We start from the raw sequence: 19651 nt of genomic DNA, 5'->3' as shown, positions 1-19651 counted from the left end.
TGAAACCAAGTTCCTCCCTCTCAGCTGCCTTTACTTTTTAACTTACCTTCATTAAGCCCTCATAGGTCGTAATCAAGCCATTGACTAAAATCCTCCAATGTTAGAGAACTCACGACCTCTCTGACACACTCTATTCTACTCTGAACAAATCTTACTAATTGAGGAAGCTTTTTCTTATGACAAATAAAATTCTCCTTAATCCTTCCTCTCACTGGTCTTTTACCTTCCAGAGAAACATGGACAAATCTTAATCCTTCTTTCACTAATTCTATAATGGAAAACAACTCTAATATATATACAAGATCTTTTCTTTTCAGGGTTAAACATCCTCAGTTCCTTTAACCCACAGTGATTAGCTGGCATGGTTTGAATTCCTGTACTAGCCTGGATGTGCTCTGAGAATAACCTAGTTCAGTTTCCAAACCTGACTGTGCATCAGAATCACCTGGAGGGCCTAACCACAGATCACAGGGTCCTACTCCCAGAGTTTCTGACTAAGACCTGGGTGGGCTCTAAGAGCTGTAAATTTGTAACAGGTTGCCAGGTGATGCTGATGCTGCTGGTCTGGAGACTGCATTAGAGAAACACTGCTGGGCCCATCAATCTTTCAAGACCTGAACTATTGGTTCCCACTTGAGTTGACCACTGTCGCAGGGACTCATTTCACTCCTTTTCTCATTAAAGTTCAGTTAGTGCCAACCTTAAATGACGTGTGCCCCTCTGGTAGCCATGTCATGATAGTATTTCATAAAGGTTGTAGTCACCCAAACACTGAAAGGCCTTTTCAATAACTGCTGCTAATGACCCAAATTTTCCTCATATTTTACTTTTGCAACTGCATTTCTGGATCCAAGTGGAAAATATTTATTTCTCTCTAAGAAAGTCAATTTTGTTAGCTTCTAAAGCTGAATTGCAATTTGAAGATTTGGTAAAGGCTATTAAACAGAGTGAAGCCAAGAAGAAATTCCAGGATACAGAGAGTGAAAGAAAGGCTGAATTAGGGTTGCAAGGTAAATTGTGCAGTTTATACACAATGCAAAGACACCTGTGAGAGGTTCTGAGTGGGGCTCAAATGCAGTCTTTACTTTGATCCCCAAGCCACTGGATCTGGGACAGAGTAGATGGAGGGGGGCCTATTTTGGCCAGCCAAAGAAGTGTCTTCTTGTAATTTGGACAAAAGCATCTATATGTTAGCAATAGCCTTAGGTGTGGAGAAAGGAATGCATAAAGTCTTTTTGAGGATTATTCAGATTTTGTTAAGATAAACTCAACCTGTCTAGAATAATGGCTCATATACAATAGTGGGTTTTAACTTCAACTTTTTAGCGACATTACTGTTTTGCCAAAATAAATCTTGTATGGAAGCTTAAAATATACAACATAAAAAAGCACCCAGAGCTTTCCTCTGGCTTAGCTTCATTCCTTGATCCTACAGGATTCCTGAGAATCAGAAGCATAGAATCCTGCAGTTTGAAAATCACTGCAGTGGAGAAGTTGTTGGGCTAGAAAACTGGAAAGGCAGATCTGATTCTTTTGTGCAGGGTACCACACGCTAGAATAAAAACATTATGTTTCATTAGGTATTCAATATATTATCAGGAGAAACCCCAACTTACATTTTTTTTCCTGAAAAACTAACCCTTGTCTTTAAATAGGGAAAAGTGGTTCCTCAAGGAAAAAAATCTCAATAATGACAGAAAAGACTTACTACAATGGACTAATACTTCACAGATTGAACAATACTGGAAATAATACCAGTGAAATACATGAAGTCTGTTCAAATTTAGCAATCACCTTTGTTTACTGTTTATGATTCTGAAACTATTGTGTTAAATTTTAGCATTTATAGAGTATCCGTTCATGACGTTTAATTGTTAGGGTTGGGAGCCTGTTATATTTCTTTAGGCAGTAAAATGTATTAAATATTTTCTAAAATGCTGCTCAAATACTTATCTATGAGGCAACAGAAACCATGTTTTGACATTACTATGTAATAGAATTTAAATATTTTCTTTGAAATGGAGGAGAGCTAATATATTTGGCCTTAGATTGAATAAAAATAATTGTCATGATAGATCTCAAAGGATCTGGCATCAAACTAGAAAACTGTCATGTTAATGATATGAAAGACTAAAAAAGTGGAAAAAAAAAAAAAGCTTTTCTTTTTTTCTTTGAAGCGCTTATTATCCAGGGTTGTCAACCTTATTGAAAATGGAATTAGAACACTTGTCAGTACAAAAGAGGATCAAGAGATGAGTCGACAGGTTTAAGGTGATACTTCCCTGGCCCCATGTAAGTCTCATACCCTAGATTAAAGCTAATTGCTGCTGAGCTCATGCCAGTTAAACAAAAGCAAAACAAGCAAACTTGCAATGAAATAAATTGGTTTACACATTTCTCACTTATCTAATAAAAGGGGGCATTTTCATTTTGAAGTGGTAAATTTTGTTTTTTTTTTTAGCAATTAATCTTTAGAGGATTACATGAAGATTTTTAGATAGAAGGCAATGGACAATACAATTATAACAAAATAAAGAAGTAAAATAGTTTATAATTAATGTTTTTGATAAAACCAGCTAAAACTGTATGAAGCCATTATGTCAAGTTTTCATCTAATGGGGCTTACGTCACATTTTTAAAAGGTGATTGGGGGTGGGCAATGGTGGTTCAGTGGCAGAATTCTCTCTCCCGGAGCCTGCCATGACAAAAAAAAAGGGGGGGTGGGGTGGGGAGAATAGGTTTGTAGCAGGAATCTGGCCACAACTATCCAGAACTTAGAGAGGACAGCTGAAATAACTAAGATGGAGAATGATTCATTTTTGAAAATCAATTTTGTTAATTAAAATACATGTATAAAACAAAGATTTGAACGAGTATCAGCGAAAAATAGTAGTAAAATATCTTTCACTGCTTGTATGTAGCTACATGAATAAAAGCTTAGCAGTTATCCAGGCTTCCTGCTTAGCCAGAAAGGTGTGACGTTCACTCTTTTATTGGCGGCATCCAGAAAATTCGTAAGTCACGTGAGGGTGATATGGTGGACACTTGATCGATATTTACTGATAAATAATAATGTTGAAATTATTTATTGGAAAAATAAAACCACTTTTAGAAACTGAAGCTACATTAGCCTAGATTTTATGTATAAACATAAATACTAAGTGTGTGTGTATATGCACATACACACTTTTTCCTTGACACAAATCTCCTCAAACATTCTAAATTTTCAAACCAAGTTAAAAGAAAATGAGAAAGATACATGATAAACAACTGAGGGAAATAATAGGAGTTAAGCTTTACAGATTTTCACTGAGGCATATAGGTGGCTCAAGGACAAACTAAGCATATTTTTAAAGGCCTGTCAGGGTTAAATTCAGACAGAAATGTAAAGAAATTGTTAGAAAGAAATCTTTATGTTTAACCAAACAAACCAGGAAGGCAAATATTTCAGAGACAAGATTATACGTCATTCACAGGAAAGATGGGAACAGTTGATATCAGCAGATTCAACATAACCAGATTTTTTGTTCTGATAATTCTAACGGCACACAGTTTTACTAAGTCTCTTCTTTTCATTAATTTCTACTTCTTACTTCAGACATTTTTAAAAAATCTTAATTTTCCCTTTAAGACCAATAATTTAGATACATTTAGACATTAAAAATAAAAAGTTACAGGGCGGGCCACAGTGGCTCAGCAAGCAAGAATGCTTGCCTGCCATGCCAGAGGACCCAGGTTCGATTCCCGGTGCCTGCCCATGTAAAAAAAATAAAAATAAAAAAATAAAAAGTTACAGAAACAATAAAATGCAGACATTTCAAAAAATTTCATCTCTTCTTGTTATAACAATGTAATTTGGCAAAATCTCATGTTTTTGAATAAAATTATGAACCTGAAACGTACCCAGTAATGATTAAAAAATATATATTATTAGAAAAAAATACACTGTGCTGGGAACTGAGAGATAAGTCTAAATATTCTCACTGTCATCGTTAGGCCGATTACTTGCCCTTCAGGTTCTCCAGATGTCTTTTGTTACTTAAGGGCTTCAGCTGGACTGGATTAGCTCTAAGGCACCGATTCTAAATTCTGACTTCTTGCTTTCACCATATCTTTGCGATCCTGTGGACACTAAACTAACCAACTGACTCAATGCCCATCTCACTGTCCCCCCCGCCCCAACTCTCAAGGAATTTTTCTGCTGGGAGCTAGAAGCTGATGAATTATTAATGCTTATTTGGCAGCTTAGAGATGGTTTTGCTTTAAACGAAAACTTTTTTCTCTGGCTTTTCCCTCCTACCTGAAGGAAGAAGGAATAGGTCTTGTCCTGAGGATGGTCGGCTACCGGAGCCAGGAGGTTTTGAATGTTCGATGAGACTATGTCTTGCAGGGGGTGGGGGAGGTGGGAGGGATGGGGGAAGGGCATCAAAAGCATCTTCACCTGCATTTAAAGAAATGTCAGTATCAAAAGCAGCATTTCATTAATCAAAATACAGTTTTAAGCAAAGGGGATGACTGATTTTCTCTGGCTGCTTAAATAGAACATCACATGTGAGTTCTCGCCTGCCATGCTGGAGACCCGGGTTTGATTCCTGGTGCCTGCCCATGACAGGAAAAAAAAAAAAAAAGAGAAGAAAAAAAGAACATCACTTGTAAAATTTATCAATAACCTTCAAAGGTTATGAAATAGCTTATGGTTCACTTGTTAAGTTCTTTAATATTAATTTTGTCTAGGTCACACCATCAAAACAAATTTCTCCATGTAACAAAAAGAGTTTACAGGTTTGAGCTAGAAAATCAGTATGTGCAAACAATATCACAGAAAATTTTAAATTGTCCCTTAAAGTTTATTTCACTGGACTGTAATTCACTTAGAGTAATTTTCCATATTTTTTATTTACTGTCCTAAAGAAAATGCACTTATAGCAGAGGAATATGTTATTTATGTACTTGTCTCCTATCTTTAAAGAGGAACAGTTAAATACAGAACTCTCTTTTGCAGTACCAAAAGCCAGCTATTACATTTGCGTATTTCCCAGCTTAGTAACCATGGAATTTTACAGCATGCTTTTACATGCACTTGCTTTTTCCTTACTGCATCTTACTATTTTCCCTTACCTTGATTTCTTTATCATTCTTAAAAACAAAAGTTGCAGTGTGTGTTTTTGCAAGCTGCCTCAAATAGTTTTGAAGGCAGCAATATATAAGTAAACATCTACAGAGTCCAATAGCAAAAATTCAAATGTATTTAAGTTTAATGACAAATACAAAACCATTAAAATGGTTTTTGACAAGCTTGCATTGCCAAAATATTCAAAACTATTTTCTCTAATGATCATAAATATTTTTCTAATTTTAAACTATTTCAAGATATAGCTGAGAGAACTTTACTGTCCTTCCTTCCTTCTATAACCTGCTGTATAATCATATTCAGCTAAATCCTTTTTCGCCCCTAAAGGTAAGGCACTATGCTAGGCATCTAGGAGACAGTGAGATCAAAATCACAAGGCCTTGACTTAAGTACCTTAGATTTCAGGAGGGGAGCTAATTCACATTAGGGATGATTCAAAGTGTTTGGTCTTATTAGAAGAGGGATGAAAAAGGTGGAAAGTGGCATTCACCAAGGTGTTGAACAGGAAAGTGTGGGATATGGGGAATTAAAAACATGTATTCATTAAAAGGAAGGACAGGTTCTTCTAGACAGAATGAATGATATGACCAAAAAAATGAGATGTGCATGCAGAAATAGAGGAAGTTCAAGTTGAAGCACATTGGTACATCAATCTGTGTTGTCCAACCCAACAGCCACATATGGCTATTTACATTTAAATGAACTAAAATTCAGTTCTACAGTCACCCTGCTACATTTTAGGGCCCAGAGGGCTCATGTCCATACACAGATCCTCTGCTTCATCAGAGAAAGTTCTTATGGACGTGCTGCTCTGCATCAGGACTCAGGCATCCAGTGTATAGGATGAAGTGATAGAAAGAAAAAGACTAGGTACGTAAGGAAGGAAGTTAGGAAGCATTTGTAATTAAACCCAGGAAGAAGAAGCAAAGCACTGAACTATAGAAAAAAAAAAAAAAAGAATAAAAGGTATTGTAAAAGGAGAAATGAAAATAGTGAACAACGGTATATGTGGAAAAAATGGAAGAGTTAATTTCATGTTTCTGATGGCTTAGTAACCAATCCAGATATATTATTTTTTACTATGGTGACTTGTTATTGTGAAGAGTTAAGGTATGGAGGTTTTCATTGTCCTTCTTTAAAAACACAGTGAGAAGCTTCCTAGCAAGAATTCATGAAATAAATGCACCAGCATCAGATAACTTTAAAATACACACATAGCTGTATGTGTTGTTATCTGAGTAGATGCAAAAACATACATTAGTGTACTTCATATTATAATTTGAAACAAAGAAACTGAGATTCTTTGAATGTGTTGTAGTTGCAATGATTAAGATAAGATAGAACTTATTCCCAGTTCTCTACAATCAAATATATAATTTTCAATAATTCAATTAGCATAAGTGAAACGTGGTCATTTCCTGCATTTCCCTATTGAGAAAAAGTAAGTTCACATACATTAAGAACAATACTTAAAGACAATCTCAGATGAAAACTTCAAGCCATCACTTCAAAACTGCCAGAACACAAGCACCTGGGAGAATGAAACATGCTCTCAAAATTTTTGTTTAATAAATACTTTTTAACTTCTTTTAGTTCGCAGTGACTACAAACAGAACTTACTTTCTTAAATTTTCCACAACTTCCCACATCCATTCAGAAGTTGTGGTCAGTAGTTGTCATAAAATTTACTTTTTTAAACTTTTTGCAACTTCCTATAGGTGATAACTAATAACGATCACAAAATGTACTTTTCAAAACCTTTCTGGGACTTTTCATATCCATTCAGTTAGCAATGATTAAAACAAACAAAATTCACTTTTATACCAGGAATATGTTTACAAAAGTTAACATTTTCTAAGACTGTACTTTGAGGCATCTCAGATATTTTTTACACTGAATTTGGTATATTAAGAGACAACTGCATAAAACCCTAACTGATAGCCAGTTATGTATTTACCCCATTGCTTTAATCCACATGGATGAATGGCCCATGAACCTGAGAGCCACCATCACCTGGGGAACCCATTCCAATTTCAGACAAATTCACAACCCACTGAGTCTGTGTTATAGTGAACTCTGAATTAATAATTCAGATATCAATTGAGAAAAGTGGAAGGGTTGGTTTGTTTCAAAATTTTTAAAGGTTTCAACCTAATGGAGGGATGAGAAGATCATAATCAGAGGGCGTCCTGTTGAGTGAAGAACCATGCTTTGGAGGGTCCCGAGCTGGAGGCCTGGCAGGTGGCAATGGCACTGGGTCAGAGGCTGAATCAAAAACATCTCCTAGAGGATAACACAAAGCCTTAATGTATTTTCAGTACAACAGTGGGATGGCATTTTGCCTTTAAATTCTGACCATTTAGAGGTAGAGTACATATCAAAATATACATATTCTATACATACCCTTTAAATATATGCCCAACTCAGGGAGGTTTGATTTTTTCATCTCTGAAGAAGTACCATGCGCTCCATTCAATATACAGTGACCATTATCACAGGACCTAAAGTAGAGATCAAAGGACAAAATCACATAAGGATACTTACTTTTCCATTTAAAAATCATTTGGCAGGCAGAGGGAAACAGGAGCCCTGCCCAAATAAAATCATAGAATACAATGTGAAAATAAATATGTAATTTAATTTTTGGAAAAAGTACAGGCAACAACATCTAAATATTCTTACCTTTTTCTAAAATGCAGAAGTAAATTTCCAGTATAAGTTAAATAGTCTCGCTTTCTTAACTGCAACTAAGAATTATGAAGGTCACAAAAACCTTTGAGACTCTAAATGCATCTGCAAAATTAATACATCTATATGGTGTTCAGTAACACTGTCTCAAGTTTTGAGGAAAAAAATTTGTACTAAGGCAAAAAATACATAATGGTCCCCTTGATTTTACTATTTATGGAAGGTATTTTCCACTACATTTTTGTTTCTGTAATTTAAAATTTCCTTATAACAAAAATAAACTAGAGCCCATAAGAAAGGGAAAAATCATTTAACTTTCAGTAATTTCACTAAAACTCTGACAGGCATGTGCAAAGGTCCAGAGCCTGTGGTACAAATCCACAGATACCGTGGAGAACAAACTGTCGGTGTGTGAACTGACAGTATACAAAAATGACTTTAGCAAACTCCCCGAGTAACCAGAGCACAAGCGTTTTAATCTGGTGTCTAGAAAGAGTGATTTTTACTAAAAATTATTTTTGTTGTTGGTGTTCTTATTTTAGAATCATGCTATGTTTACAAAGCATAAAACTGGGGCAAAGGAAGATAGCAGCAGGAACAGAATAAACTGGCATATTTTGCCTTCAGCATATAGTTGTGTAACATGACCCTGGGAAAGTTCCTCTGCTCTTAAAGGGTTACAGGAAAGGGGAGTTTACATATTACTTTGCTCTGATTTTCTCCAAATTTTTGGAGCAAAGTAAAAGTACATACATAATGGAGGAGAGAGTGTATATTGGAATAGCTATTGCAAAAGTGCTTCATCTGAAATTCATTTCCATTTTCTCTGGTGGCTACTTCTTCTTAAGGGGGCTAGAAGATAGTTCATTTAAAAATAGTTATCAAGTATTGAATTTTCATAATAATGATGGAGTTTTACTGAAACGGAATTGAATTATTCATCCACTATTTCCACTTTTACAGATATTAACAGTTTACTCCCTCGATGTCCCAGAGAAAAAAGAACTGGGAAGGGAAGTGTTACACTTAACGAGTGCTTTGGAGAGGGCATAAGAAATACTTCCTTCATCAGCTTTCAAGAACAAATTAGATAAAGAATTCACTCCAATTAAGTTTAGGGATTATCAATATTTATTACTTCTCTATAACAGTAGAAAGATGGTAATGGTAGTCATAATTCAAATTTATTTTCAGAATTTGGGAGGCCTGCCACCAAAAATCTCATCTAACATGATGTGGCAATTAAAATTTGAAGTATTAAAATTATACCCCTCATTTCTCCAGGGGTGAAAAAAAAATGAGACTCCCAAGGAGAAAAAACAAGGTCATCTTATTTCAATTTAAAAAAATTGCTACATTTGTAGGTGAGACAAAGGAACTAAAAATTTTAACAATCTATATTCGATGTGAAGGAATAACTTTTTTCTCTAACAGATTAAGCAGACACTTGGTTTTTCTGATATAACAAATTTTCTCATGGTTATTTCTTTGTCTCCTCAGTAATACTATTTTATCTACAAATGTCTTAAACACTGGTAATTAGCAAGAAGTGCTTCAGTTCTTACTTTGAAATATGAAGACCCACTGCACAATGTCAATAATTCTGGTTAAAAGTTTACAGAGTGCTGATAATTCTAACCAGGCTCACTCACTAAGACAGACCTCCGGTTAAAATTAAGGTTTGCATCTCTTGCCAAATATTGTACTTTCTACCTCAGTGCAATATTTGATGAAAGGCATTAGAACATTTTTAAATTTTTTTTATCTGAAAAGAAGGAAACACTTCATTCCCATAAAAAGCTTTTGTTTGATTAATGTGACCGCAAAAGGAAATGACACACTAAGTAAAGATGACATAGATGACTGAAGTGTTCAATGACTCTTCTATTCCTTAAGAGATACTGGAACACAGGAAAGATATCAAGAGATATTGGAAGACAGGAAAGAGCTGGGCCACCAGTAGCAGTTGAGCCCTATTTTATGACTCAAGCACAGCTCCGGAGATTTTATACAGAGGAAACCGGCACTCAGAAAGCAGTTCTGAAGCTAGGATTTAGCTTACTAAGGACCTCACAAAAGACAGTCAGATAAAACAAATAGAAAAAAATTAGATTACAGCTTACTAAATCAATTATACAAATGCAGAGTCATCTTACCACTTAAATGCAAATTGATGTTTCAATGCACACCACCCATTTCTAAGAACTCTTGCATACCTCAATGTGGCTGCCACTTCAAAGATTAAGAATGTACCCATTATAGTGAGGGCAAACAAAAAACAGGAAAAAAAAACCCCAAAAATACTATTCTTCACATTCTTATTTGATCATTGGAATAAATAGTACCTGATTTAAAAACAACAACAACAAAACAGTCTGCTTTCCAAGATCTGAACAGAAGTAGGTGGCTTATCAAAGGGGGCATGAATATAAATTATACTAGGCTTTAATGACAAAGAAAAATTCTAAGGTTGGCATAATCCTTTAGTTTCTAAGCACTAATTTTTCTTCAAGAGATATTGCTTAGAACAGAGAAAAAGCATTAAAATAGCTTAATGATAATGCCTGAATTAATAACCACTGCATGTAACCTGCAACAAAATCTTATTAGAGTGTGATTTGGCTTTGGGGCAACAAAAATATCTATTTTTCTAACTATTCAACTAATTTAGTCAAATTACTTCCTGATTAATGGGAAGTCTGCATCTTTTAGTTTTCTCTGGAAGTAAAGCAGAAAAGATAAGAACACAGTGATTACAGTATTAAGGAAGATGGGTCTCTGAATAGGAATTCAAACATTTTTAATTAAATAGAAGTGATTCAATTGCTTGAAGACAAACACAACCGAATGATAATGCTTATGTAGATGTAAGGTGATACAAAGGCTGCCCACACATATTCTTACCTAACAGGAGGTTTGACATTATGGCAATGGGAGAGTTGTGAATTCAGGGACACAGGATGGGATGAAGGAATCTTGTATTCATCGTCATCTTCCTCTACTGGGTCTCTTGTTTTCTCTGAAAGGGAATTTGCTAAAGGACCAGTACACCTACCAGGAAAAAAAAAATCCAATCTAGTTTAGGCATATAGAATAGACAAGTCCAAGGTGACATATTCAAATCAAAGATGTTACTTTGTGACTTACACTCATTTTTCAATTACAGGGTAACTTCAGGGGAGCTGTTCTTACACTAAATACAAATGAATAGGAGTTTCAAGCTTTTGTTAAGACTCTCTCAATGGAATAAAATAATTTTCATACTTATAATTTTAAATGGCACAACAAGGAAAACTGGTAACCTGTCAAATAAAAAGGTCTTGGAGTTGCAAGGGAAAACAAAATTATTCAAAGCAAAGCTATTAAGATAATAACATTTTGTTCCAATTTAATTTTAATGGACAAATTAAGATAATAAAATATATGCATAGTAGTTTTATATACTAGTAAAGTCTTTATAGAAGGGTCAAACTTAATCTCTTGTGGATAATACCTGTAATTAAGAAAATATCCAGTTTAATTCGATGAAACTTAATTCTTTTTTTGTTGTGAAGTTATAATTACAATTGCTAGCTGTTTTTTTTCTCCCAACAAGAATAACAACTAAAAATGAATAGAACAATTAGAATTGTTAATAGGAGAACTTATGAAGAACAGGGTAAATTAATTTTTGTGGCTCAAATTCCCTGGTTAAAAGAGGTGAATGAGCAAATCAATCACCTAATATCAAAAGACATTTTCAAGCATTTTACTCATTCGTAAATGCAAAAAAACAAAATAAAGCAAACAAAAAAACCTACTGTTAGACACAGTTGTTGCTACTGGAGTTCAATCTAACCTTGCCAATGCCAAAGAAAAATGTCAGAATAGAAACACACAACCCCCACCTCCTCCTGCAAGTCCCATCCCCTCTCTCAAACTTGGGGCAACTAAGCAGTTTGCAAAACATATATAGGCACCCAAGCTTTTGTCAAATCTAGGAACCACATGAGAAACCTGAGAAAGAGAGGGAACAAAGAGAATGAGAGAAAGAAAAAGAAAGAAAGGAAAGGAAATAAGTAAAGAAGATAGACAAAAACACAGGAATTTGAAATGACTGCAATTTTGAAGCACCTTCTGTAGAGGGAGCAAAAGTTCTTTGGTATATGAAGATATCAAAACTGATGACTTTTTCATTTTGTTTTCTTTTTACTAGTTAGAATGAAAACAATTTTAGGGGCTTTTCTTTATGCCCATTAAAAAAAGAAATTCTGAAATACCTAAAGGTCTTCAAGTTTCAACTGTATGTCTGAGTGTCTAGGAAATTCAGAGATCAAAGAAAAATCTTTCCTAAGATTTTCAAATGTGTATTCTTATTCTTCTTTGAAGAAATTTTCAATACCAATCTTCAAGCTCTTGTTTGAGTGGCCTTGGAATTCCAATGAAAGGTTTATGATGAGGTGAAACCACATTGACTCAATGACAGAAGGTCTGATGTCACTACCACAACATACCCTTAAGAGCATTATTAATAACCTAAGAGTTACAACTGTTATGGTTCAATTTTGAAGATTTGCTTCCCAAATGAAGGCAAGTAAGCAGCTCGTATGACTCCAAAGGGTGATAAAATGGACACAGGAGCAGGGATTTTTAACATTACCTTTACATAAATTCTTATAGTCATAGACATCAATTTAGCTAACTCAAGAACCAGAATAGGTTCTACGTATGTATATTTATATATACTCTTTCCATGTCCTCCCATACTTTCATTCATAATGAATATTTTTTCCTCTGCAACTCAAGCATATACTGTATAAAGAAAAACATAGAAAGACATTTTGAAATCAAATAGTTAATGAGCAAATCATATCAGGATTGTTCTGATTCCTGCCTATTGCAGGGTACTTCTACAAATTTGAGTTTTCAAAGAACCACATCATTACGAGTAAAGTATGCACAATTTTTGAATCCATACCTGTCCTGGCTGATTCTGAGTTACACCCTGAATGACAGAGGATTTCAGCATGGTCATCCTCCCCACCCCCCAACCCTATTTTGCTTTGCGGCAAATCAAATAAACTGAGTACTTCCGAAAGAAATGAAAAGCAAAGTTCATCTAATATTTTATGGAATAATAAAGGCTTATCACTAAAACTTAACTAAGCCTAGACTGCTAGCATAAATTAGTTTTAGTGAATTATAGCTAGGGGTGAAAAAAATAGTCTTCAAGTAGCACTTGGAACTACAAGAGAAAAAAAAAACAAAAAACAAAAGCATTTGGGTTCCCCATTCATCACAATCTTAAAAATGTTCTTAGGACTCAGCTTTTGTTTTTCTTATTACTACATTTTTGAATGCAAAAACTTCTTAAGTAAAATATACTATGTAGAGATGAGCCAATTTATAAGCATAGCATACCAGGGCATTTTAACTTATTATGACATACAATATTTTATTCAAAATTGCTATTATCTAGTTCTGAAAGGAAAAATAAAAGCAGCATCTATTATTAAAAAAATACATAGAAGAAGTACAAATAAGCTAAAGTAATTATACAAAAAAAATACCAAAACCAAACCTAAATTCATGTAAATAATTACACTATTTGTAATTAAATTTGGGATTTTTTTCCCACAAATTCATTCAAAAGGCAGATCCAATTTTTCCTGCTATTAAATAAGTGTAAAAATAATTAGTTTAATAATTAGTCATTGTTAATTCATATATGTGGTTATTTTGGGCAATAGAGAATATATATCCAACCTAACCAATGGGACTGTTTTGAGTCATTGATTTCACTTATGAGAAATTTTTTGGATGCCAGAGGAATGAAGTAGAACAAATTGGATTTGGCTGGAAAAGCTGCCAAGTAAACCGTCCTACCTTTTAAAGCCATTACTTCATTCCCTTTACATTATCATCATACGTCCACGGAGTGTTTCACACTGCGGCAGTCACTGCTGAGTTAGTACTGGTAATGCACAAGGACACTGTTACATAAATGAGCCATAGATGGCCTCTGGGTAGTGACCCTGTGTGCATCTGCAGCCTGAGTCCATCAGAAAACCTGCTCTCAAACTCAAATTCTTACACATGCACTTGTTTTAAAAATAGCCCAAATAAGCTATTTTTAGCCATACAGTGTTAACATGTACTACACATTCCATGAAAACTTGCCCAGCTTCTGTTCTCAATTGATATTAGACAGGACCCTGCATTTATAGGGCTCCACTATCAGCCCCCTGGAGGTCTCAGGCCCAGAGGCTCCCTGGGGGGCTGACTCTGGGTCTTTCGGACATGTAATATCCCTCTCTCCCACTTCCCTTCTCATCTCACCCAGGAGTTCGGGAGTTTTCCCCTTACATGGCCTCCCCTCCGGTGGCTCTTTCCCGCTGTCGGCCGCAGGAAGGTTTACAGTTTTAAGGGACCTCTCAGTTCAAGCAAACCTGTCAGTGGCAGCCCCCGAAAGATAGCTTGTGTGTCACTGCCATCTAGTGGTCGACACGTTTTCTGGGTCATCTTTAAAACCTTCAATTCGAACTCACTACAGTCATATACTCTCAGAGATGAACAGCCACCCTCCACCGAATCTGCACAAATTGCTATATTAATTATGTATCAGTTATTAGAACCTACTATGTGAAATACATTCATTTCATACATGTGCATATCTGAAACAAACCAAGAAACAGGTAAATTTTCAGTCAACAAAGGGTGATCTAGTCAAATGTTGTTCTTAATAAGTGCTTTTTACATTTTGAAACTGAAGGCTTGTAAATGGGTTAATCCACAGCATTCTATGGTCCTATGTGAGGAGCAGATACTCGGAGGGGTGACCTTTTGCATATAATCTTGGCTTTAATTTATATAACTTATACCTCAAACATCACTACTGCCAAGTACTCTTCTTTCCTTCTCTTGGGCAATTTATGACACTTTATTTAATTATCTACTTTCTCAGAAAAAAAGCAAAGTAGAAAGGTCGAATCTGATCGTCTATACATGAAAATTCTGTGACCCTGCCCCACAAATTCAGTGATTTTCTTTGAACTATAATTAATCTTCTCTATTATGGCATTTGATACGTCCATTCACTGACTTTGCGTTTTCCAAATATTCATCTATTTTTCTCTCTCTCTTCCTTAACTTCCAAGTTAACAATGGCCCGGCATGTTTTGTGTACAGGTGAACGCTTACAAGATTTCAAACAAAAATAAAAAAAGGTTATTAGAGAAATATACATATAAGCAGGTAAGGGAAAGAAACCCAATCAGTTTTAGGATCCTTTCATAATCTAGAAAAGCACTTTAAATGTGATACATCATTTTGTTTGTTTTCTAAATGTAAGAATCTATTTAATGATATCTGCAGGCAAGATTTTAAAAATATCTTCTATTAAAATAATCTTGAAAACATGACATATACTTTACTCCAAATTTCTTGTGTTATACCATCCCAATTCCAACAGGGAAAACGGCTAATCAGAGAATTCATACTCCAGATAAGTGGTAAAACAAAATAGAGCCATATTTGAAATTATATTTGAACCTAGGCCATATGTAAATAATTTCCCCCAGCTATCAGATTGAGTTTTATAATGTGTGTGTTAAATCTAAAGGGTCTTTCATGACATCAAGAAAGTAAGGAAGTGTGGCTTATTACTGTGCTTTTACAGCATTTTCACTGATTAGCTTTTAAAATGTGAAAACAGATTTTAAGTTAAATTGTTCAAGACCAAATTGATTTTTAACCCATTAAAAAAAACAACAAAATAAATGGTATGAGCATGATTTTCTCTTTTTAATTTTAGTTTTTCATAATTTCCAAATTCAGATAGAATTGCAATTCCCTATTGTCCTTTGCAAGAAAACATTTATTTGGAGCATGGTCATAATTTGGGTTGGGGTAACGTCACTATATCTTTAATTTTTGCTAACTAAAAGTTATTGTTGCATTGATAGAAAACATTAATCCCAGTAGTCTGAATAATCTATTATAATTCACCATAAAACTAATTTGTGATAAAAAATAATGAAGTCGGTAACCACAAAACAGAAATATTAACCATTGGATTCCATTTAAATTTTTTACTAACTAAATTGGTTTTTGTATACTGTCCTGTTATAGCCAACAGACTTTTACTCCTGCATATACTCTCCATCTCTGCATGAACATATTGATCTTCCCATTGATAGAAAATGTGTATGTTAGGGTGAAGTTCAATTTTTATATAAAATGAGGGGATTTTTGCATATTCCACCACATCCAAGCATTTTTTGTTTTTGTTCTAATTTCTCTATTATAATTAAATAAGTGACTGAAGACTACCAAAATATTTTAGCATATTTGTTTATAAAACATTCTTATCTGTAATACCTTAAAGGAACGGAAATGAATTTTTAATCATAAATTGAATTTTTCCATTTTTAAGCGTAACTTTTATACGTTAATATTCACCATGTTTAATGTTTAGTTCTGCAAGTTTCAACACAACCATCACCACAATCAAGGTATGGAACAGATCCATCATACAAAACATAATCTCCTGGGGGCCCCCCTCCTATTTAATGTGTCCCTGTTTTCATATCTTTTGCTTATATATCTAGGAGTACATTATTGGTTATAATATGTATTTACTGATTGTTTAATATATAACATTTGCTAAATTTTTACTACAAAGAAATTTTCTAAATCATTTTCTGTGATACCAGAATTTCAAGAGTAAATTGTATAGTTCTTCTCCAAGGTGTTACTTCAATAAATAAGTTTTTTCATGTTGCTTTAAACCCCACTGAATTATATCATTTTATCTAAGAGGGTAATGAATTTACTCAATTTGGATACTGAACACATAGGAAGGATTTACAAACTTGAGGTAGTACCTATTGGAATATTTGCCCAAACACAATATAAATTTAAGGTCTAGTTGGCAGATCCAGCTGTCCTTTGGACATCTCCGCCTGGATATGTAATAGGCATCTCAAACTCAACAGATCCGTTGTCTCAATTTCACCACCACTGCCTCCTTTCCAAATCAGCTCCTTCTCCATTTCCCTCAATTTGATAAAAACCACCAACCACTCATCCAGATTTTTTTTTAGTAAAAACTTATGTGAATATCATCCTTGATTAATATCCTAAATTAACATCAAAATCTAGAAGGTACTGTCTGATCAGTCTTCAAAATATAACCCAAATCTAAGCACAAACACCACCACCATCCCTCTAGTCACAGCTCTGGTGATCTCCTTATGGTCTGTTGTGTTAGTTCCTCACTGGTCTCTCTGCCTCCATTCTTGTCCTACAGTCAATTCCCCAGACAGCAGTTAGTGTAACTGAAAACACAAACCAGTGTCATGTCCTACCACTGATCAAAACCTCCTAAAATTAATAAAAACCAAGTTCTTTCCATGGCCCCTGCCAACCTTCCATTCTTGTCACACTTTCCCTCTTGTTATTCTTCAAATATGTGACAGTTATTCTCACTGACTTCACTGCTTGGTACTTTCATTCTGTCCGGCCCTGACATCAGATATCTTCATGCCTTGTTTCCCTACTTCTTCCATGTTTTGGTCCAAATACATCTTTTCAGAGAGGACTTTCCTGATGACCTCATCTAAAGTATAAACCTCCCCATTTCTGTTTATTTTTCCTTGCATGTACTACCACCGGACAAAAAATACTACACTTACGCAAATTAATGAAAATGGGTTAGTCAGGTAGAATTTGGACTCTCTGTTCATGGATCCTAAAATAATAGCACCAGATATCTTTAAGAAAATATGTAACAATTATCAACAACATAAAATCCTTTTATAAGAACATGAACTGAGTAATGTTAGCTCACAGATACTTGAAAGCCTATGATTAATATGCCAACAGTACAAAAGGTCCATTTCTAAAAGACAAGGCACAAGAAAAATAGCCTCATCCAACAAACAACATTCCTCAGCATTCCAGGACGTTTTCTTGTCTGGAAGAAATTACTCCATTATTACTTGCAATAACGCCTTTGCTTATTTGCCACCATCTGTGTCACGCAAAATAAATATTTTCAGAGGTTCAGAGGTTCATTTAGTTTAATTTTGAAAATTAAGACTATTTATAGACAAATATAATTTAGTAATAGTTTACAAAGTAAAAATAATCCACATAGGCTTTTTTCCCCAGTCTTCCTCTAAAAAATAATTACCCATGCTTCAAAACGCTTCATATTTCATATTTATAGCTGTGTCAATGATATCAGTTAAATAGAAACCAAGAAAAATAAGTATATCTATATGAACAATTACAGTTTCATTTAACTTTTACAGCAGTATATTTTTTAGAAATAAATTCTAGCATTCTTCTCTCTCAAGATATATTATGCAATAAAAATCACATAGCTGAAAAGATAAAGTTTTACAAGAACGGAAACACTGTCAGAGAGTAGTCTCTTACCTCAAATAAATGAGGACTAGAGTAACAATATCAAATAATTTAACAATCACACATCAGTAAATATTTGTGACAAATTATAACAATCTATTTAAAGGTAAATGCTGGCTTTGACATTCTTCACACTAAAATTTAGCTTTTCAACTATTTATATGAACTGCAAAAGTCTATATTAGGTAGTAATTTGTAATTGTGTTGAGAACTGAATTTGAAACATGCACTGAAAGTCTAAGATGGAAATGGTTTTTATTGAACATTGAACATACCTTATTTCAGTGACATTTTACTAAGACCTCTTCTATGTTCTCTAAACCCAACTGTATTCTTGATATTCTGGCTGTATACTCTAATTAGACTGAAGTTGACAAAAAGTAATAAAAGGCACGCAAACCAGGGCAGAAATATACTGATTTCAGCAATGGGAGTTAATCAGTCAACTATAAATAAAAATTCAAGCTGCCAAATATATTGGATACAATTAACACTGAAGATGGATACCCCTTAAAAAACACATTTACAGAACGTAAGAAGTTCAAGCTTAAAGGGCTTTAGAGACTATGATATACATTAAACTCATCTCGTCATTTATCTGATAGAAAGAGCAAGGGCCAGAGAAGTACCTTACTCAAAGTAAGACAGATACTTAAGGTTCAAGTTGGGCTGGGAAAAAATCTGATTTTATTCTAATGCTCATTTCAGAATTCCATGCTGCTCTTATAAAAAATGCGATGCTTTATATCACTCATGATAATAAGAAGTGATGAAGACAAATTTATCTCCACAATATAACATAAATCATTTGAAAAAGTCTTAAAAAAAAAAACCAAGCCAAAATATTAAAATTCTGGGAACTGAGATTTGGGGCACATGTATAACTTTATTTATGAACTTTTTTTTTTCTTTTTTTTTTTTTTTTTTTTTTTTTTAAAGGAAAGACAGAGAGAAGGAAGGAAGGATAGAAGAAAGGGAAACATCTTTAAACATTTTCTGGTTTTATTGTATTCTGTTTCTCCGTTTTTTGTTACATGGGCTGGGGCCGGGAATCGAACCGAGGTTCTCCGGCATAGCAGGCAAGCACTTTGCCCGCTGAGCCACCGCGGCCCGCCCCTCTTTTTTTTTTTTTTTTATATGCTTTTCAGGTTTTCTATAAGGAACAATTGCTACTTTTACAAAGTCAAAATAAAATAAATAAACTGAAGAGATAAATACGCCATTAAAAGCCAACATTTCTCTTGTTAACTATGTTAAGCTTGCAACATGCAAAATAGAAAGCTAACTTACTGTGAAGCATGGAGTACTAAAATATTTCTCTAGTTAAGTAAAGCAATTTTATTGTTTCTTAGGGAAAAAGCAAAGAGTCAATAGGGAGAGTGTATCTATATAGTGAAATTTAGATGTACTGACAAACTGAAG

General features: G+C 34.3%; 1 protein-coding gene across 6 annotated transcripts in view; it reads right to left on the bottom strand.

Moving 5' to 3' along the window:
• The window catches only part of CBLB (Cbl proto-oncogene B), a 200278-nt gene that overhangs the window by 15298 nt on the left and 165329 nt on the right, over nucleotides 1-19651 (bottom strand). For 4 of the 6 annotated variants that reach the window (XM_077118496.1, XM_077118497.1, XM_077118498.1 and 1 more), the window contains 4 exons: nucleotides 10724-10870; nucleotides 7535-7632; nucleotides 7283-7414; nucleotides 4301-4441 (listed from right to left, as the gene is read on the bottom strand). In XM_077118496.1, coding sequence (XP_076974611.1) covers nucleotides 4301-4441; nucleotides 7283-7414; nucleotides 7535-7632; nucleotides 10724-10870 — 518 coding nt within the window. The other 2 variants (XM_077118499.1, XM_077118501.1) reach the window with 2 other exon arrangements.

Source organism: Tamandua tetradactyla, chromosome 10 (assembly GCF_023851605.1).
Source record: "Tamandua tetradactyla isolate mTamTet1 chromosome 10, mTamTet1.pri, whole genome shotgun sequence".
Taxonomy (NCBI): Eukaryota; Metazoa; Chordata; class Mammalia; order Pilosa; family Myrmecophagidae; genus Tamandua; species Tamandua tetradactyla.
The sequence above is the reverse complement of the archived record's forward strand: the minus strand, read 5'-3'. Positions and strand labels throughout refer to the sequence as shown.